The sequence below is a fragment of the Prunus mume genome, linkage group LG6 (assembly GCF_029339155.1).
Source record: "Prunus mume cultivar Tortuosa linkage group LG6, ASM2933915v1, whole genome shotgun sequence".
NCBI classification, from domain to species: domain Eukaryota; kingdom Viridiplantae; phylum Streptophyta; class Magnoliopsida; order Rosales; family Rosaceae; genus Prunus; species Prunus mume.
In genome coordinates, this window is record NC_142703.1 from 4742432 (window position 1) to 4764839 (window position 22408).

Sequence of the window (22408 nt, forward strand, 5' to 3'; positions counted from 1 at the left end):
GAGATTTCATATGTATATTTATAATTAGGAATATTGATCTCCAGTGCCTTGTGCTTGGCTTCTAGGGGTACGAACGATTCTTTGCTTTTGCTGCTTTCACATGCAACAGACAGAATCTATGGCTTTTTTGTTAGCACTTTTAGATTTGCGTTAGTGCTCCTTGCCTAGCTAATTACAAGCTTAATTGGTCATTAAAATATTTAATTAATCCACATTAAATACAATGAGCTTACAGATGTTTTCTTTGTTTTGTGCAGATTTCAAATTTCAATCAAATTTGTGTCGCAGCAGCCGCCTCTAGAATTTTCCACCAGTAAATAAACCACAAACTCTGTTCAAAAACAAACCAACCACAAACTCCCTTCTGCCGCTGCATCCTGAAACCCTAAATTCCCATTTTCCCTCAATTTCAATAGCAAAGGCCCTATCATCTGATATCATGGCTGATTGGAACATATCTAATCATTCCGCAGCCGTTGTGCTCAACCCTAGTCGAGATGTTCGGTACCATGACCATGCCTTGCCGACGGCTTCACGCCAAGAGACCATAGCCACGTTTTCCTGGGATCAATTCGATTTGCTAATATCAAAATTGGAGGAGCTTGGCAGCACCCCTTCTGCCGCCGCTGAGCTCACCCCATGCCGAGATGTTCAGGACCATGCCTTTCTCTCGTCGAAGTTATCGGAGATCCAGAAATCTCTGGTCGATTGGAAGAAATCAACAATGGAGGAGTTTCGCCTAATACGCTCCAGTAGTACTAGCCCCACTCCATCCGAAACGGCAGTGACTGACGGCAGTCCCAACCACCCAAGGTCAGTGCATTGTTGTTTTATTTTTCCAAAATCAATTTTCTCTTTGTTTAGTTTCTCAAAGAAGTTGCTTAAGTTTTCTCTCATTGCTGCGTCTTTAATTATTCAAAGATTTTGCTACCAACCATTCAGTTCACCTGTGTTACATATTCTTAATAAATTTCAATTGGTTTAAAGATTTCACCCGTGAGGGAGCTGATGTACCCCTCTTTAATATCAGATAACGTTGTTGGTGATTTTCCCTAGATTTCCATGATTTCCATTGATGATTTATTTATTCTGTGAATTTAACTTTGTATGTAATTATCCTGTATCAAGGACTCTACACGCCCATTCGCAGTTTGTAGGAAAGTTTATTTATATATACGGGCACTTTTACTGTTTTGTTTGTATTTATTCATATGTATATGTATATATGTGCTCACTAAAGTAGATGATGTAGCTTTAACCTTCCTTCTTTCATTAATTCTCTCTAGGTAGGTGGGTGTTTGAAAAGATTAATTTGACGTTATTTATCTCTTTTCTCTGTCCAGCTTACCCATGGATCGGGACCATGCATCCTTGACTGTAAATCAAGGGGAAGATAGATCTGTGTTTCTAATTGTGTCTTTCAGTAAGGGCGAATGCTGTCATGCCATATATGAAGTGAAATTCAAACACGGGGAGAAGTTGATGATATGGGCGGAGGAGAGGTACTCGCACTACTTGAACCTACAGCCAAGATCAGTCGTATAGTTCAGAGTGCAAGAATTTTCGACCTGTCTCAAATATATTTATTTACACAGGATGGTGACGATAGACCTCGTGATATGTCATTTGGAGGGTATGTATTTGATATGAAGGATCGGAAATTATATTCATCAATACCTCCTACCTTAAAGGGTAAGCGGTCCGGAACAGTTGTGTCCGCATATGATGGACTCTATTATCTTGAAGATACATCGTCTTTCATTAAAGATCCAGATCCATCCTTTGAGAAGTACGATCCTGTTAAGAAGGCTTGGCAGCAACTGCCTACTTTTCCATTTTCTGATGACCTTCCTATGGACGTAATGGGTTATGCTGTATGTTATGGAATTATTTTGTATTCATTTTGGGACCTAAAAAAAGACTTCGGCCTTGCTGCTTTTCACGTGGGTAGAGGGGATTGGAATCGAGTGAAAGTTGACTCTTATGCTTATGCTCCTTTCCGAGGGAGGGCCGTAGTTGTAGGCGAGTATATCTATGCCTTACATGTGTTTGAGAAGGACGAGATTATAGGATTCTCCTTGAGGATGGACAAAGATGAGGATGGCGGCGTTGCATATTCACTAAGCAACGTATTGAGATTGCGTGGCCTAGAGATTGCAAATCCGCCATTGCCGTTTTTTGAGTACAAGTCAGACTATTTGATTCATTTGGGGAACCAGGACTTATTACATGTTAAGATTGGCAGTATTGAAGAACATCGCGATGTTCAACATCTTTGTATCACCACGTTTCAAATTGTTGTTAGAGAAGTAGGATGGCATATGATCAAGACCTTACATTCAAGTGTTCTTCGTGCGGATATTGAGGGCCGTGATTGGTTCTTCATTAATTTCGGCTTCACTCCGTAAGCTTTCTTCACATTTAGTGTTTTCATCAGCAACATTAATTTGTGCGTTGGATTCTGTTACATTTTGTATATGTCAAAACTTATAGAAATATGATTTTATGATGATTATGACCCTCAGTGAGTGCGGGGATTATGAACCCACGGAAAGGGATTATGAACGCGTAGAAAGGCATAGTGCAGCTAGCGTGAACCCACCAAAACAAGAAGATGACACACTCTGCATGAACAGGAGACCAAACCAACTCTAGATGAGAATTTGTTGATGTGGGAGTTGACACATAGTGAGGTTCATACTCGCCAGTTGGCAAAGGTGAAAAAAATGTGTTTACATGAAATTCTTTTATTTATTTAATGACTAGGAATCAAGAGACTCAATTGTTTGCATGTCTCAAGTGTTTTTAGTAGCCCTCGAGTTTAGTTTATCGTAATCGAATTGGGTTTTGCAGAAAGAAGCCAAGCAGAGAAAAGCCTCCATCAAGCAGGGGAAAACTGCCAGGAAGAAGGAATTGGCTTCCTTTATACAAGGAATAGCCCCCATGCAGCATGGAAAAGGCAAACAGAAGAAACCCAAGAAGGATAACAAACCGAAAACATGGCGGAGGGACGGTTTTTAAGAATCAAACCGTTGGTTATTTACTGTATTAAGAAGTATTCCTTCCGTTTGCACCTTTGGTTTTCTTTTGGTCTCATGGTCGCAACCTTGGCTTTTGTTTATACCCTGCATTTGTTACTTTTTGTGATGTTGTTAGGATTGTTGATTTTTGTAACTGTGGTTTGTCCATAATGACTTATAAGGATGCAAGAATACAAATTCGAAATCAATGGTCCTTGGGATGAGGCTAAACTTTGTGTTGATATAACTGATTGAGATTTTCGTGCCCTTTTGAGAATTTGTGGTTATCTCCCGCTTCTCTTTCATCTGCATGGCAATTTGCTTTCTGCCATTTCTTTGTGGATGGATTTCATGCTATTCCATTGTCTTTGCTTTCAAGGAAGTTGGGATATGTTAGGTTGCTGTTATTAGGGAAAGACAAGCCATTACCCTCATGTGATAATCATAAGCACGCCTTGTCTGTTGTTGGCGGCATGGGATAACAGAGGTGGCTATTCAACATTATCTACAAGTTCTGGAGGGACATTACAATGGTGCGAAAGTTCCAAGGTTAATTTGATATAACCCCTTGTGTTCATAGTTCATGGGGTATTCAGCAACTTTGGACCATCTGTCTACTAATCTATGTGAAGATACAACCTGTGTGATTCAGAGAACTGAATTTGAGTTGGCTAATTCCAGCTAGATGCTATTCTCACTTGTGTGAAGGTCTTAAGGTGGATAATTTTGGTTGAGTAGCAGAAGAGGATTTTGACAATTATAGTAAGGTGGAGGTGGAGCTGCTATGGGATAGAGTTACATTTTGACGTAATTAAGTGTGTGCACAATGAGTAGCACACAGATTGTTTTTTTATTTATTTATGAGAAACAAGAATAGTTTTATTAAACAATAAGGATAGTGTACAATCGCAGTGGGCAAGTAGTCCATCAAAGATATACATCCAAAACAACAAAAACCATCAGACTTCCACAAAAAGAACCCTATCGGATAATAGACTATTACATAACTGCTGCTTTCCAATCTAAAATTGTAAAAGAAAGTAAAACCCAAAATTCGGATGAAACTGAAGCCCAAAGTGAAGCTCAAAATCTAGGGAGGTTTAGTTTTAAAACACAATATAGTTTACTAATTTGGAAGATAGGAATACAATTTCATCTAATTAGCATAAGGCCAAAGACCAAAAGTTAGTACCTAATTTTACAAAAATATCATTAAAAAAAATATCAAAATTACACACAATGCCACTCCTTCTAAGGCAAGCATACTATGTCACATGTCCATATCTAGCCAACCACCACTGTCGGCCACCTGCCGTCGGAATCTCGCCACCGGCCACCACAGCCGGAATCCCGCCGCAGGACTCGGCCGCCACCACCTGCCACCACCACTGTTGGCCGCCACAACCCGTCGCCGGCCTGCCACCGTCTGCAGGGAACCAACTCCGTTGCCCTTTATTCACTTTTAATAATAAAAGATTTTGTGTCATTGAATGGACTCGAACCTCCGCGAGCCTCATTACCGCTCGCCGAGCCTTCTCTTAGCTGGCCTTTGTCTCTTTCTGTCTGCGAAGCTTACATGCCGATGTTCCTTTGCACAGCCACTCTACTCCTCTCTCTCTCTGTGCACGCCTATATGGCCTTTTTTTTTCCCATTTGATAATGTGTTTCACTTCCTGCCCGGAAACATCTATGTTTTCTTACTCTCTATTTATTTGGGTGTTACTTTCTCCAAATCTCGACTTTTATACATCGTTGGATTTGAGGGGGAGTGACACTGCTACTCATCTATTCCGCTGCAATTCAGCTACCTATATGCCATGGCTGATTCTTCTACATCCGAGCGTCAGTCCGCTTCTGTTTCTTAAGTGCCACTTTTCTTATGGTTCCGACGACCTCTTCTCTTCAGGGGGAGAAAGGGAGTGAAGAGAAGTTCTCTCTGTTGTTGTTGCGGCCATAGTTGTTTGCCCGGGGGAGTGAAGAGAAGTTGTCTATGCAATAATGGAAGTATTTGTCATTGTTATTGCTGCTGACTACTATGTCCTTTGTTGGTGCCAGTACCGTTGCTCATACCTGTTAGGTCTCTTGCTAAGGACAATGTTATTGCTCCTGCCTATTATGACTCTTGCTAGGGATAGTGTTGATTACTGTCGACGATGCATGTTATGCCCTTGCCTTGTTGCTCTTGCTGGTGCCAGTGCCTTGTATTGCTGTTGTTGGTACCAGTATTGTTGCTCCCGCCTATTATGGTGCAAGTATTGTTGCTCATGCCTTTGCTGGTGTGTTTCGCTTGTGGTCACGCCTATTGACCTTGTTCGCCTTACCTCTGCCGTGCTCACAGTGGCTTCGTGTTCTGCCTTATCTATTGTCGTGCTCACAGGATTTCTGTGTTATGCCTTACCTCTGCCATGCTCACAGTGGCTTCGTGTTCTGCCTTACCTACTACCATGCTCGCAGGGTTTCTGTGTTTTGCTTTTATGTGTTCTTCTATGTGCCCTGTTTGTTAGGGTTTTTATGACAAGGCCTTCTCTACAATTGTTCAATTGGTCAATGTCGAGTATGGTGTTCTATGAATCGTTTGTCAAGTTGGGCATGCGAAATATCTTTGCCCCAACTTGAGGGGGAGTGTTGGTGAGTCCTTACTTAGTTAGGATTTTGGTTCCTTACTATGTTAGGATTTTTGTTACTTACCCATTTATCTAGTCCTATTATAATTGAGATTTATTTCATATTGTAATTTATATTTATTTTCTATTGCAATTTGGATTTATTTTCTATTTTGTTTAGGGTTGTACTTCTCTATAAATACCTCCATATTGGAGAAGAATAATAATATGAGCATATCTTAGCATAACGCCCTACTTTGTTTGACATATTCTATAATTTCAACGAAGATAAAGGCTTTTTTCTGTATAATTACATCCTGTCAAATAACCAAAATGATGTGTGTATAAGTGCTATCAACTTCGACCACTTTACACCAACTCTCCAAATTTTGTCAAGATCCAAGGTTGACAGTTATAACCTTCCAAAAAATTTTAACGGAGAATTCTGACCGAAGAAAGCTCAAGCCCAGACAAAGAAAAGTGTTACACACTCTGAAATTTATGTTTTGGAATTATATGACAGGGAAGACTGGAATTAATTGAACCTTGGTTGTAAGTTATAACCAAACCAAAGAAGCTAAGGCAAGCAATTTATTGTATGTAACAGGTGGCCCAAAATTACAAATGCCAGCCTATATGCAATCTGACTGTAATGGAGCATATCAAATTAAAATGTTGAAGAAACACACAGGTCACCAATTCAAGGACAAACTATATCAATTAACACATAATAGCAGCACAGGGGAGCTAAGCAATCATACCAATACTAGAGGCGTCAAACGGGACGGGCCGGCCCAAAGACACGAGCCCAGCCCGTTTAAATGAGGCACGGCAAGGCACAAACACGAATATTAATGGCACGGCACGAAAATTTGGGCCGGGCCGAGATCAAAAAGTAGGTCCAATGGACCGGGACTTGGCCCAAGCCCGCTTCAAGCACGGCCCACTTAACTTTTTTTTTCTTCTCAAAATTCAAAATGCAATAATTTGACATATAATGTCATTGTTTATATGTTTTTTTTTAATCATAAATATATATTTGATGTCTTTCATTTTAGGAAAATTACTTGGGTCCTTAATTAATTAAACATATCAACTACAAATTAATTAAACAACATTGGACTTGATATCTAATCAATACATATGACATATACACTTCTCTTATAATCAAAGGAAGATATTTCTTCACATATGAAATAATAAGCTGTTTAAAGATGAAAAGTTGAAGTGGACTTTGTGGACTTAGACACTTTTTGCCCTCCAACCCTTTATATTGTTTGGATATTTGATTGATTAATGTTTTTAAGTAGTTCATCATTTCTTGCCTCTAATTATATTTTTAATGTTTAATTTGAATTATCTAGTGGGCAAAAAAAAGTTAAGTGAAAAAAATTCAAATTAAATGGGTTAGTTCTTGGGCTCAATTATGGCACAAGCACGAGCACGGGCACGACATGAGTCCGGCCCGGCCTGTTTCAATATGGACATAGGCTTTGGGCCAGGCCAGGATCAATGATTTTACTAAATGGGCTAGCACAGCATGGCCCGATAAATTAAATGGGCCGGCACGGCATGGCACGAAAATGTTAAAAGCACGAGTTTAAATGGGACAGGCCGGCCCGCTGCTTGACACCTCTAACCAGATACAGGCTGTTCGACCCGATCTTCATGCTGATTATTGTGAACGACTAACAAAATCAGGACTGCAATCGAGAAGAGTCCAAAAGGAGCCCAGATTCAATACGAAAACCTCCTTTCAACCAGGCGTCGATACTCGGCTCGTGACGATGATGATCTCATGTATCGCTTCTCGCTCGTCGTGCGACGTCGCTTTGAAGATCGCCACCTGAAGGTCCGGCGCTAGGTTGATCGATATGGTTGCGATGCCGATGCTCGACTAGTCCTCGCCGATCGCTAATTTTAATATCACGGTGGAAAAAAAAAATTCAGAAAATGACAAAAATGTAAATGTAACTCTTATATTAATCATGCTTTTAGCATGTGGGCTTACTAATTGGTCTTTAACAAAATAAAATTTAAAACTCATCCACCTTATCCAAAACAAAAATAGGTAATGTATTAAATGCTAATTACTAAAGTTTTTTGTGGGTAAACACTAATTTTTCTCAAATGGAAATGGATATCAGTTTTCACTATTAATTTTTTCTTCTTCTTGCCTTTATCTGAGTGATGAAGATATGTGTGATGGATAAACAACTTTGTATGTTTTATCAGTGACTTAAAAAATTTGCCAACTGCTATACATTTACCTTTCTTTTTTCTTTTTTTCTTTTTTTTTTTTTTGGTTGTACCTGAATAAAAAATGGAAAAGAAAAATCAAATACCCTTGTAAAGAAGGGCTACAACAATGTTGAAAACTCGTCTCTTCATTTCATTGGAAAAATGCTCACCATTTATCTATCGGAGACAAAAATTTGATCCGTTGCCCAACCAATGCCTCAGTTTTCTTACTAATTTCCTACATAATTCATACGGAAGTGTTAAATATGCAATACAATTTCAAGTGCATTGAACGGTAGAGCTTATTACATTCAGGCTGCAAGGCCCCTTCAGCTTCGCTCTGGGGTGATTGGAATGCTCCACATTAATGCTTCAATCAACGTTAACATTTTCCATCAACGGAACAATATTGCTTTTGACATTCTGGATTGGACTATTTTCAGATTTTTTAGATACACCAATTTGGTAATGGTTATTATAAGAACAATCATGGAATGCAATTGATACGGTAACACTTGGAGAGGGAGCTCGCTTTCTTTTACATCCTCCTGTACTGTTGCCTTCTTTCTCAGGTTTTTTGAAGTAGGGTTTTTTCTCATGATTTGTTTTAAAAAATCACTAAAGGACGATGACACAAATTATTAGAGTTAATACAAAGGTTTTTAGAAGTAGGGTTTTACACGTAGGTTTGATTAGGGTTGAATGTGGTGAATAGAGTGTACTTATGAAAATTTTTGTTTCACAATTCAATATATCTTTTTTTTGTAAAAGGCTACAAACTCAACAAGCTACAATTATGCATCATTGTTTGGAGACCTTTTGTGGTTTATCTGGGCAACAAGTCAACTTTGACAAATCTAGGATTTTCTGCTCCCCTAATACAGACCATGGTACCACTACCCAAATTGCTTCCATCTGTGGTTCTTCTCTTACTGATTCTTTGGGAAATTATCTTGGTGTCCCTCTTATTCACTCGAGTAAAGAATGATACTCATAGCCATGTTGTCGCCAAAGTCCAACAGCGCCTTGCCTCCTGGAAAAGTCATACGCTATCTATGGCTAGCAGGTTAGTGTATTTACAAGCCATTTCCTTTGCCATCCCTATATATTCTATGCAAACGGTCCAATTTCCTATTAGCATTTGTGATAAGCTGGACAAGATGAATCGAGACTTTCTTTGGGGTCACAATGAGACATAACTAAGGTTCATCTTGTCAAATGGAGTTCTGTTTGTAAACCCAAGTTCATGGGTGGTCTTGGTCTTAAACAAACCCATTTGATGAACAAAGCGTTGCTTGCTAAATCTGGATGAAGCTTTTACAGAGAGACCAAGGCCCTTGGAATCATATTCTGAATCGAAAATACCTCAAGAATCAAAGTATTTTGAACTTTAATAAGTCTGCCCATATTAATTATTCTAATACTTGGAGAGGAATTTTATTTGGTGCTCAGATTCTTCCTGAAGGTTTAAAGTGGAGGGTTGGCAATGGTGATGACATCTTGTTTTGGAAGGATAACTAAGCATGTTGTGGCTTGCTTGTTGAATTTTTCGCTATTCCTCTTTTGAAGACATGTTGTTGTGGACAATGCGAGATTTTATGTCTAACCATGAATGGAATCTTGATGCGCTTGAGCAGGTCTTACCTAATGAAATTGTGCAAAGGATTTGTGCTATCCATACTGGATTTGGGTCTCAAAGAAATGATACATGCATATGGGGTTTATCAAATAATAGCTCCTTTTCTGTTAACTTTGCATACCTTTCTTTCTTTGATGATGTGGATATTGTGCCTTGGCCTTGGGAATTTATTTGGAAGATGTGCTTGCCCCCAAAGTTAAAAACCTTTTTTTGGCTAATTGGGCATGGCAAAATCCTTACTAATGTTCAGAGGGAGAAGAGATTGATGACAACTGATCCTAACTGCCGCAAGTGTCTTTCCCTTCCTGAGACTATGGATCATGTCTTTAGAGGATGTAGATTTGCTCTTAAGGTATGGAATTACATAAAGGTTCCTTTTGATGTTCTTCACTCTTTCTCTTTAAGACTTTACTGATTGGCTAAGAATCAACCTCAAGAGCAAGATTATGTTCTCTGACAACCTTCCTTTGGACACTTGTTTTTATGGCCTCTATTTGGCATTGTTGGACATGGAGATGTAACTTTATTTTTAACCCTGGCTATAAGCCTCCTCCCAACCTCCATCACACTATTCTGCAATTTTCTAGTGAATGGGTTGATGCCAATAATGTGGTTAATCCTACCAGAAAGGTCATCCAAGTCCATTGGAGTCCTCCTACTCTTGGCAACTTCAAATTGAAAGTGGATGGCAGCTGTAAAACAAATTCTTGGAAGATTTGTGCTGGTGGTTTGCTAAGGGGCTCTAATGGAGCATGGATCTGTGAGTTCTCTGCCAATATTGAGATTGGAAATATTAATGAGGCTGAGCTATGGAGTCTCTTTAGAGGTTTGCATATGGCATAGGCCAAGGCCAAGCCCAAAGTAGGGATGTGCTTCTTTAGCTTTTTTTTCTTTTCTGGCTTTGGCCTGCCTTGTAACCAAATATATATATATATATATATATATATATATATTTGTTATTTTATATTATGGTAAATTAGTAATTCAATAAATAGTTTGATAGTTAGGTGTACTCTGGTAATTTTAGGATTCATTTAATACCACCCAATTTTCACATGTAGCAAAGCAATCATTCTACAAGGAATACCGGTCACCTTAAATTTTTTGACTTGCATCCTTGCACATTGAAAGCTGGACGCTTGTAAGAATTCTATAGTGAGCGCCTTATATATGACTTTTAGGTGAAGACCCTATTTCTTAACAGTTTGATCAAATTGGTTAACTGTTGGATCATGAGTTAACCGTTGAATCAAATTGGCTAATATGATCCAATTGTTAAAAGATAGGACCTCACCTAAGGGCCATATATAAGGCCCTCACTATAAAATGACTCACTTGAGTATTAAAAGACACAACAAACTGTAGATATTTAAGTTACGGGGCTCAGTTCACTAAGCTAACAAAACAAACTTTAAAATTAACTCGCAATTCCCACCCAATCAAGTTGAATCATAGTAAACTGGATATCCGTAAATGTTTCAACAAACAAGTACCATGTATCCCGATCAAGTCAACACTGGTTCAAAATGATCCACAGAAATCATGAGAAAAATTCAGTACCAACACCATGTGCATGAACCATTCAGGGACCGATTAAACCCTCATCGGCAAAGTAAACACAAGCATCCAAAGACATTTTCAAAGCAAGCGCATGTACCTGCTGGCAATATCCACCATCAAATGAGAGTGACATCACGCTGCTGTTAGTGGGCAGCTTTTCTCGAGCTTGAGAGCAACTCCCATCCAATTACTATTGCAGGACAAGTTTTGAGGCAGTTGGATTTGCGCGGGGTGGCATTTTGTCAAAAGCATGAACCACTTGGGGATTTCGATCCCTGGGAACATAATTTGAATCTCGGACAGAGTCCAGTCCAGTCCCGTTTTTGTATTGCTCATGGTGAAGAGATATTTGACAGAGAGTTTGTTTCCTGGCTCACTTCCTGACTCGGCAAGGTTATCTAGTTTTGTTATGGAGTTACAATAGTATTTCAGTTACAATAGTTAATCCTACTAATGATATGAAATGGTCAGTTGTCAATTACGTTGTTATTAGACCATAACTTCATATTTATATTTGTGATAATGACTTGTTGTAACTACAGATTATTCTCTACAGACTTTATATATATTGTATAATGATCATATGAATAATATAATGGAAAATCAGTTTCTACATGGTATCAGAGCTAATGGCTAACGCCAATTAGCGATCCTTCATTTGCCAACATTGAGAGTCGTTGGCTCTCCTCGCCCGAAAGGGTGTTTGCTTATGTATAGTTCTCCATCTTCTCCTCCCTTCTATAATCAGTAATTTTTTTTTTCTTTCTCTTTGTCGCTGCCATTTCCTTTTATTTTTCAACGCTCCCTGTCAAGCTCTCTGCTCATTGATGAGCCTTTGTCTTTCACTCTCTCCGTGTCTAGCTCTCTGTTGATGATTGAGCCATTTCTCCTTCTTATGCTCTCTATTGAAGATTGAGCCTCGCTCGCCAAGCATTATCTTAGTCGGCCTTTGTCTCTGTCCTGTTGTGCTTCACTGTTGTTAGTCCCTTTGCTTCACTAACGTTAGTCCCTTTGAACTATCTCTCTCTCTCTCTCTCTCTCTCTCTCTCTCTCTGTGGTATCGGCCTCTCACGCTCTATCTATGCTCAACCTGTGTTCTTCTCCCCTCTTAAGCCCAATCTCTTTCTTTGATTTTACTATTGGTCTCTGTCTTCTTCAATGTTGTCTTGCATTGCCTTTCTTCTTCTCTGTTACAAGGGTATTGTTTTCTTTTCTTTATAATTCTTTTATGTTACTGGGGTATTCTCTTCTCTTCTTTTCAATTGTGTTGTCTCTCTCCCTATCATGAGTTGTCTCTGCCATCTTGAGTTTCCTTTCCTTTTCATGGGTTGTCTCTTGCCTCTTGTTCTCTCTCCCTATCTTGCCTACTTTCTCATTTTGATGGGTGTTACCTTTTCTCATCCCTTTCTTTCTCTCTTTTTTTTTTTCCATCTTTATTTTGAAAAGATTTTAACTCTGTGTTTTGCCCACACTCTCTTTTCCTTTCTCTGTCTCACTTGGCAAGTGTTTCTTCTCTTTTTTGTGGTTTTTTTTTCTTCCCCATCCCTTTACTTTTAAAATTGTGTTTCTCTCTCTTTGTGCACGACTTTCTGGCCTTTCCCACTGGATGATGGTTTTCACTTCCCTATCCCTTTATTTTCCCGCTTATCGCATGCTCTTTATCCTACCTAGAGGTGATTCCTAGGTAGAGTTATGTTTCTCAGGTGCCTAGAGTTGTTCCCTAGGTACATTTGACTTGTATGTCAGCCCTTCATTTTATTCCCTCCTTCCATGAGCCCATGTGCTCCTTCACTTGCTGCCTCTCACTGGGCATTATTTTTATTTTTCTATTACTTTGTTTCTCTCAAGCCATTGTTGCACCTATGAAGTTCTTCTTTTTTTGTTTCCCTTACTAGACTACTACGGAAGACTGCTACTGCCATCTCCATCACTATGTGGTTTCTTCATTCAAATCTTGCTATGATGTGCGCGCTCGATTTGTGGGGGAGTGTTATGGAGTTACAATAGTATTTCAATTACAATAGTTAATCCTACTAATTATATGAAATGGTCAGTTGTCAATTACGTTGTTATTAGGCCATAACTCTATATTTATGTTTGTGATAATGACTTGTTGTAACTACAGATTATTCTCTACAGACTTTATATATATTGTATAATGATCATACGAATAATATAATGGAAAATCAGTTTCTACAAGTTTATCCAATCTTCCTCAAGTGAAGCGATATTCATTAAAATACTCAAAGAGGGTATATAAGCTATGCAACGTGGAGTCTGGACAAGCCCCTGTGAATCTTGCTAGTACACCATGTGGAGCCCACATATTCGAACTTGAACACCAGAGTTGTAGTCGGTTGTAAAGTAAGTGCGAATCCAGCTTGATTGAGTGAACCCTTCCGGGAACGTTGTCGTCGAAGGTAAATACCCACAAGTAGATGGTTACTGATCGAACCATAATGGAAAATATGCTCGATACTCGACACTTCTGTTTCAAGCAGACAAGAATGCTTACAACCCCAATTTTAAGTTGTTTATGCTGGTGGTCCACAGCAGCTGATGAACACAGAGCAAATCCCATCCACTTCTTCCACATCATGCACAGACAAGCTAGTGTCTGGAACATAACCCATTTACTTCAACATCACAGACAAGTTTAGGGTTGAACCACGCCGGGCTTCCACTTATTGAAAAATAATACACCTTACTCATATGGTTTAGTCTCTACAGGAAATGAAATGAAGAAAAGCCACTGATCAGTAAATGAAGAAAAGCCACTGAGCAGCAGCCACCTGAAATGGGTAAATAATGTCAGGAAAAACAAATTAAGTGCACGATTTGAGGCATGCGCTCTTACCTAAATAATATCAGGAGATAATCTAGAAAAGCAAAGCATTTTATATATATAAACTTGCAACCTACACACACGTGATTTGAAATTGGAAAAAGGTAGTTGGACACAGTACCATTTGTTTTTGCAACTGCTGCAGCACAAACACAAAATGGCATCAACTTCTGCAACATTGTTTTCTTAATAGAAGACCTGGGGTTCTGAAGTTTGGCAGGCTACCGCTAACTCGAATTGAAGGGAAGAGAACTCTCAGTAGTTTGAATGATAGCTGAAACAGCTTTTGTGTACTATATCTGGCTATGGAGAAGCGCTACATGATTCACCAAAATTTCCAAGTCTGAGGATGATCAGACTCAACTACCCACATGAAGATCCTTCCTTACAGCAATTTCAAAGAAAAAGATGAAACAACAGAGCATGTTTTAACGCTTAAGTGGCAGCTTCCTGTTCAATTTTTTATTTCATATGTATCTATGTTCTTTGTAGGCTGGTACAGCTCTTGTTCTGTTTGGTATATAATTTCAAACACTGGGAAAGAAACCATAAAGAACATGGGAACAATATGTTGCAATGTAACCATTATACTGTTACGTGTCTCGATAGATTCTCATGCCAAGCTGTGGCATGATCGTTGGGGAAAATGTGAACAATAGGCTAAGAGCTCTGTCAGTCAAATTTATGATAAAAGAGAGAAGCACCAGTCTACACCTAATCTGAGGACTTAACACAATGAAGTTAATAACTAAGAAATTCCTATCGGCTTCAAGATGATTAGCTGATTTGGCTTTTCATACAAGACCCCTTAAAAACTAATCCTGACTCCACCCAAAGCTGTCAAATGAACCTCCTAAAGAAAGATAAAAACACATATATTATATACACTCTAAACCAATTTGGCATTTGCTAAAATTCTCTGAATATTCACTTTATAAATTCCTACGTCACAAAGATTGCAAACAAGTGTAACTAACATGATAGGATGCTGAATAATAACTGTATCAAGAGCACATGCATTAATATACATGTGTAGAGCAGAGTGTTGCAGATGCCAGCATGAAAAGCACCAATGCATCTGGATGTTATTCGACACATTTCAAATTCCCAGACTTATAACTATATCAACCACATAATATAGAGGTTGATACCCGACTTAGATCTGAGAACCATCTACTCTATCATATAAAGTAAGAACCTCCTAAGGTGTCATTGATTTTCACTTTATCGCTCTTTTATGACTAGTAGTAGTTACCTAATTTACACAAAACTACGGCATAAAGAATGCAGGTTCGTTAGTCATCCAATAAAAATTAACCAGCCATGTCCTATAATAAAATCTGTCTCCGCATGTGTAGGACTAGATTTGTCTAAATTTGTATTACACTGGTCACCTTCCCTTATAGAACTTATTACTGATGGTCCAAGTCACATGCATTGCTCCTACTGCTTGGCTGTCATTAAGTTTTACCAGTTATTTTATTGAGAACATAATTACACAATATATTCCTGACTGTGCTACTTTATATTAACTCATTGCAACATGTTAAGCTGACAAAGCAAGCCCCCAAGTCATAGACCTCACAGACAGGAAACATATCTCACAAGGAACGAAGACGTTAAGTATCTAAGCTGTATGTAATATATATACATAGAACCACCACAACAGAACAGGAAAAACATAGAGAAACTTACAATTATGGCTCGCCCAAATGCACCAACACTCACGTAAGCCCCTGTTCCAGGAAGCATCCCCAACCAACTGCAAGGAAATTATAGATTGACTGAGAACCAGAGAGTGAAACATGTTACAAAAATATTACGCATGTTTAAATTAGTTCATGACATTAAAATCAATTACTTCTGAAGATAAACTACCAGACATGAGTCATGACCATCATACCATCAGCCCTTTCTTTTAATTTGTTTTCCCATGGACCAGTGCAATGATGCTCAACTTATCAACTAACTTCTACTTGATATTTTAGCCCTACATCTTTTATATGAGACACCAAAGGGCACACTTAATAATCTTTACATGATTGAAATGGAGCAAAAGTATTTACATCATGAGAATTAGTGGAAACTGCAACTGAAAGTAGTAAGAAAACAATTAATTTCCCTATAACTTTCAGTTCTATTACTTCAACTGACAATATTGTATTGTCATACGTTGGGATTATTCAATCTAAAAAGGATAAAAAGCAGTTGCAAAAATGAAGACCTTGAACTAGCTCATATATTGGCTCTAATCACATTCTTAACAACAGGGTTAAAGCTTGGGTTAAAATACTTGTCTCATTAAAAAGCCCTAGAGCCTGACAAATTGACCTGAGCTCAAACAGGTCCTAAATCCGGCTCAACCCATCTGATAGCCCTAGCTCTCAATCTCAAGAGCAGCCAATTAGAACATATGTCTAAGAACAATCAGCTTCTGAAGTAAGAACTTTAACTAAGAGAACAAGAAGCAGGGTAGCAAACCTTCCCAACACGTATGAAATAGTTCCCCAAAGAAAAAGGAAGCAAAGGGCTCCAGCGAAGGAGAATGAAAGCTCTAAATCCGTTTTCTCCAAAAGCCTTATCCATTGCAAGAAATTTTTTGTTTCCCTCAACCACTTTATGAATGCGGTCACGAGAAAAATATCTAGCAATGAGAAAAGCAACGCTAGCAGCCACCTGAAATGGGTAAATAATGTCAGGAAAAACAAATTAAGTACACGTTTTAAGGCATGTGCTCTTACCTAAATAATGTCATGAGATAATCTAGAAAAGCAAAGCAGTTTAGATATTTATGGATAAACTTGCAATCTACACAGTTACATGTGATTTGAAATTGGCAAAGGCACCATTTGTTTTTGCAACTGCTGCAGCACTCGAACACAATATGGCATCAACTTGTGCAACATTGTTTTCTTAATAGAAAAGCTGAGGATTGGGCTTATGAACATTGGCAGGCTACTGCTAACTTGAATTGAAGAGCCTGTAACAATATTCCGATGACAACTTGTCTCCAAGAAGAGCCTCAAACAGTATGCAATATCTCCTCAAAGATCTGAATAAGCTTAACTAATGCAGTGGCCACTGCAATTTTTAATGTAAACCCAGTTTTGAAGGTGAGACAGAGCAATTGAAATAAAAACTTAGTAACCCCATTATCATCAAGGCCATTGCTTTTGCACAAGGAAGAAAAGACGCTAAGAAGCGTGGCATCATCAAATCCATTTCCGTCAAGGTGCATTTATATAAGTAGATTAAGAGGGGGACCTCACTGAGTCGATGCTTCTTCTTGGGTAGAATTTTGGAGCCTGCTTTGACACTAATCTGAATTAATTCCTCCCTGCAATAACACTAGAAACCAAAAATCACAACTAAAGGACTTAATACAGGATCACAGTGATCACATGATCAGTGAAGAATATGTTAGGAAGTTTTTATAAGAAGCGATTAGCAAGAATATAATAACATATAGTTCTCAGATAATTAAGTTCTACCATCTCAAGGTGTTATCCACTAGATTTAACCATCCAGAGTGATATGTAGTTTTATCAGCACCAATTAGTTCAATGCAATCGTCATAAGAGAAAATCTTCCCAAGGAATTGATGTTGGCCTCCAGCAAAAAAATAATAATAATAATATTAAAAATAATATAAACATGAAACGAACAATTGAACAGCTAATTTTCATCAAAAGAATTACAAAATATAATGTGCACGCACATTGGAATATTCTTTTGGGTTTCCTTTCTGTTTCTTTTTCATTTTTCAAATTTTGCAAACAAAGAAAAAGAAAGGCTGTCAGTAATAAAAGAGAACAGAATAAGAGCCACTTTACCCATCTTGTAAATAGCATAAAAAGATATTGGATACTTCAGTAAGTGCAGCTCTCCATTTTTGCACATTCTGTTTATTGGCTTCTTTTACATGCTTGGAGAAGCCTTTCCCAAAATCCCTGTTAGAGAAGCTTTTCCCAAACCCTGCTGTTTTCGTACTGATGGATCCACATGATAGAAAACTGGTAGTATTGTCTGTCCCAGCATGTTCATGCACTCAACAGCTTTAGCAAGCTCATCACAGCACCATGATGAATCGGCATAGTTTCTTCAAAGGATGACAATCACATATCTTGATTCTTCGATTGATTTCAAAGTCAGACCAGTCAGCAATCAATTGATGGAGGTAACTCCTCTAAGCAGTCTGCCTCAAAGTTGTCAAATTTTCCCAAACTACAATGACAATGAGATAAGCAAAAATTCCACATGACAATACATACAATAAAAAATAAATCCCATGAAGACCTGAACGGTTATATCGAATTTGCATAATTCTAAGCACAATTAACAAATTCCAAGAAGAAAAATAAGTAAATCTTAAACACTAATTAACAATTTCAAGGTCCTTAATTGGAACCTGAAAATTACAGCCAGCACTGGTACAACAACACAAGTAAACCATCAATTTCAACCCCCTCTTTCCTTTTGTCAAGTGCCTAAAATCCAAAACCATTCTTACAATTTATTAAACTACATACATCAATTTTAAAGTGCATGCGTACAAAACATTCTTTAGAATTGCTGATCAACGACAACTCCAACAAACATAAAGTACTTCGAGGAAATTATCAAAACATCTTCGAACCGCATGATCAACCTCTTCAACTGTAGGACGTTTGCATTTTTTGACATCCCTGAAGTGATGATTCAAGTTCCTCAGGTATCGCAGCAGACTAACAACATCATCGTCGTAAGATGAAGGAATATAGTCAAAAACTTCCTTCATAAAAGCTTCTTTAAATCCACCACTTTTCCAAGAAGCAAATACAACAAAATCAACTTTTCCCAAGACGGTCAGCACATTTGATTGAGTACTAGGATCTTTCCTATCATTGTTGACCGTGTCAATCCACTCCAACCTCTCCTTGGGACTCTTCACATACGGATGGCCAGGCAATTTGGAAACAAATTTTTCATACCTAAAAACATGAAAACAATTCATTCATCCATCAAAATCCATCATATAGCACAATTAGCAATAAGTCATAACAAAAAATTTATGGATTTATCAAAACAAAAAAGCTAACTCACTTTCAAAATGAATATAGTCAAAAAAACTTCAAAAACCTATTAGCTTCAATCCATTCTTTGCTAAGGTCAAAAGCCGTTGCTTGTTTCTTCGACGAGGGAGTTTTGGGTGCTAGCAACGACTTGAACAAATATCCCAACATGATTTTGATGTCATTAAAATCATCCATTTTCAACTTGTCTTGATCTGATTGATTTTTTACCTCCAGTGAACCACCAAAGTTAATAAGCTTCAAACACTTCTCACCCATTACATAATTTTCCTTCTTCGTCAAGTTCGCATGAAAGAACCCTTTGCCATGAACGTGAGTCACAGCATTAATCAATGTAATTTACATTTTTTTTTTTTTTTTTTTGCAATTTAGGGGGCGAGATGTGAGAGGGAATGACAACTAAAAGAAATGGGGTGATTGATATGTTATTAATAGGGAGTATATTAATTACAATTATGGCAGTTAATGAAATGCTTGAAATAAATTATAAATAAAATAAGAAGTTTAGTGGCAACGATGTAAAAACATAGAAATACTACGACCTCTTATATCATATTGGTCATTTAAATTTAAAATTGGATTTTACACATAGATTTATATAGTGATGGGTATATGTCTAGAAAATAGAAATGTATGGATCTATATTGGACAAGCCCTTCTTAATATTCAAATACTGAAACCACATTCGACATGCGTCTTTCGATACCAAAACCCAAATCGAAGTGGACTTTCCGAACTGATTTTTGGGTTGACAAAACCCAACCGTACTGAAAATACCCAATCTAAACGGGCCTAATTTCGTGTTTTGGTTTTCCCTTATTTTTACCATTTTAAAAAATAAAAAAGACGCCCTATATGTTTGTTTGGTCTGAGCCCATTTTCGACCGAGCCCTAATTGCCTCAATCAGAGCTAGTCTCGATCTGTTCTTCGTCTTAGAAGTTAGAAACCGTTTTCCCCTTTCTTCTGTTGTTATCCGAACCCTAACCCTAACAACAATGTCTTTGGGCGACCTTGTAAGATCCAAACGAGAGGTAAAGAGGCTGATAACTCTACATCATAATGCCAGACGCGAGCTCAGGCGAGTTGGGCAACGGTGCCAGAAACGATCTACTGTGTTGATCAAGAACGAAAGACAAATGGAATGCTAATGGATCTTGTGGAGATGAGGCCGAGATTAGAGCTCGCTGTTTTCATCGAACGAGGGCCAGACTTCGGCTCTCAGAGATGCCATCAGAGGCGGGAATAGCAATCCAAAGAGAATTCAAACATGGAGTTCGAAGCTCGGGATTTTTCCGACAGTAAACTCACTTCCAAATATGAATATAGTAAAAAAAAAACTTAAGAAACCAATACTCCTCGATCCATTCTTTCTTAAGGTCAAAATTCATTGTTTTTTTCTTTGACGATAGAGTTTTGGGTGCGAGCAACGACTCAAACAAATGTCCCAACATGCTTTTGATGTCAAGAAAATCATCATTTTTTGACTTCTCTTGATATGTAACATTTATTCCCTCTAATAAACCACCGAAGTTAATAATCTTCAAACCCTTCTCGCCCATCACATAATTTTTTTTCTTCTAGAAGCTACTGTGAAAGAATTTTTTGTCATGAACGCGAGTCACAACATTAATCAATTGATTGCTATATATACAAACTTAACATACATGATTTCAACATCTTTTTCTTCTACGATGGAGTTTCAGGTGCGAGCAACGACTCGAACAAATGTCCCAACATGCTTTTGATGTCAAGAAAATCATCATTTTTCAACTTGTCTTGATATGTAACATCCATCCCCTCCAATAAAACACCGAAGTTAATAATCTTCAAACCCTTCTTGCTCATCATATAATTTTTTTTTCTTCTTCAAGCTGCCGCGAAAGAATCTTTTGTCATGAATGCGAGTCACAACATTCATCAATTGACCACAATATATACAAACTTAACATGAGTGATTTCACCATCTTTTTCTTCGACGATGGAGTTTCGGGTGCAAGCAACAACTCGAACAAATGTCCCAACATGCTTTTGATGTCAAGAAAATTATTATTTTTCTACTTGTCTTGATATGTAACATCAATTCCCTCTCATAAACCATCGAAGTTAATGATCTTCAAACTCTTCTCGCCCATTACATAATTTTTCTTCTTCTTCAAGCTACCGTGAAAGAATCCTTCGCCATGAATGCAAGTTACAACATTAATCAATTGACTACAATATATACAAAACACTTAATTAGATAACAAAAGCATAACAAAACAAAAACTCTTGCCAAAGTTCAAAAAATTACCTTATCGTTTCTATCCAATAAGGATGAAAATAGTCTCTTACATTATTAAAAGGTTGTTTGCTACTTTTAGTATAAAAAGAACCCTTATCACCCACCACTCTTCTAACCCAATCATATAAAGACTTGTCATAGTAGTCATAACAAACTGTCCAAATATCATTCACCAACTCTTCATTACAAGGTAAACCCTCAAAAGGCTTCTGTTTACAAAACACATAAAACCACGGGCACAAAATCTCCTCATCAGATATTCTTGAAGAATGTTTAAAAGCACTTCTAGCAGTCTCTTCCTTATCCACCTTCACAAACTTAACATGTTTGATTTACCATATTTCTTGTAATAAAAACCCCCTTGTATGCCTTGTCTTTACTATTATTCATCACTACGAAGTTAAGTTTATAAAAGCATACTCAGGCGCCAAAAACTTAAATAACAGAATTATTATTCTCGTGTTCCACTTTGATGTACTCAAAAAAACTCTGTTAGCTTTTGTGGAACGTTCGATATTCATAAGAAATGAGATAATTAATTGTCTAATACTTAGAACAAAGATTATTACATATCTACAAAGGCACAATCTCTAATGAAAAATCATTGTTTCCGGTCGTGAAGTAGAGTTGGAGGGGAAGTTAATCATGTTTTTTACAAAAGATGTGTTTTTAATCGGCTGTTGAAAGACGCATTAAAGAATATCAATTGGATGCCAGGGATGCATATAAGATTTTGTGTGAATATGTCAAATGAGGAGTTTAAACATGATATCCTTTTTGGTCTATTGTATGATTATAAGGGGGTGATGGATGACAAACAACTAGAGCTGTTAGTGTTTCTCTTTCCCCATTGGATTTCAACAACAGAGATAAATGATAAATAGTTTCTTCTGATTAAGAGAAAAGAAACCGAGGAAGTAGAAACACATCTTCTGCTTGCAATTCACTCCAACCTATGCTCTGGACTCTTCAAGAATGAAAGGCCAATCAATTTGGAAACAAACTTCGAATAGCTGAAAACATGAAGAAAAAAAAATTCATCCATATTTCAAAATCAATCATATAGCATAATACTAATAAGGTTAGTTATGACAAAAAATTCATGCATCCATAAAATAAAATAAAAAGCAAACTCACTTCCAAATA

General features: G+C 37.7%; 2 protein-coding genes and 1 long non-coding RNA gene across 3 annotated transcripts; 1 reads left to right on the forward strand and 2 right to left on the reverse strand.

Moving 5' to 3' along the window:
- Nucleotides 1–255: 255 nt before the first annotated feature.
- On the forward strand, nucleotides 256–2717 carry LOC103336452 (uncharacterized). Its single transcript, XM_089054321.1, has 3 exons — nucleotides 256–813; nucleotides 1344–2404; nucleotides 2526–2717. The coding sequence occupies exons 2-3, from the start codon at nucleotides 1488–1490 to the stop codon at nucleotides 2653–2655; spliced, it is 1047 nt and encodes a 348-aa protein (XP_088910447.1). The 5' UTR covers nucleotides 256–813; nucleotides 1344–1487; the 3' UTR covers nucleotides 2656–2717.
- An 11107-nt stretch (nucleotides 2718–13824) lies between these two features.
- On the reverse strand, nucleotides 13825–16681 carry LOC148915897 (uncharacterized). The gene is made up of 3 exons (XR_016128305.1): nucleotides 16390–16681; nucleotides 15604–15670; nucleotides 13825–13855 (listed from the first exon to the last, which is right to left on the reverse strand). It is a non-coding gene; the product is annotated as an uncharacterized LOC148915897 (long non-coding RNA).
- A 1570-nt stretch (nucleotides 16682–18251) lies between these two features.
- LOC103336450 (uncharacterized) lies at nucleotides 18252–19308 on the reverse strand. Its single transcript, XM_089055514.1, has 2 exons — nucleotides 19011–19308; nucleotides 18252–18898 (listed from the first exon to the last, which is right to left on the reverse strand). The coding sequence occupies exons 1-2, from the start codon at nucleotides 19236–19238 to the stop codon at nucleotides 18485–18487; spliced, it is 642 nt and encodes a 213-aa protein (XP_088911640.1). The 5' UTR covers nucleotides 19239–19308; the 3' UTR covers nucleotides 18252–18484.
- Nucleotides 19309–22408: the final 3100 nt, after the last annotated feature.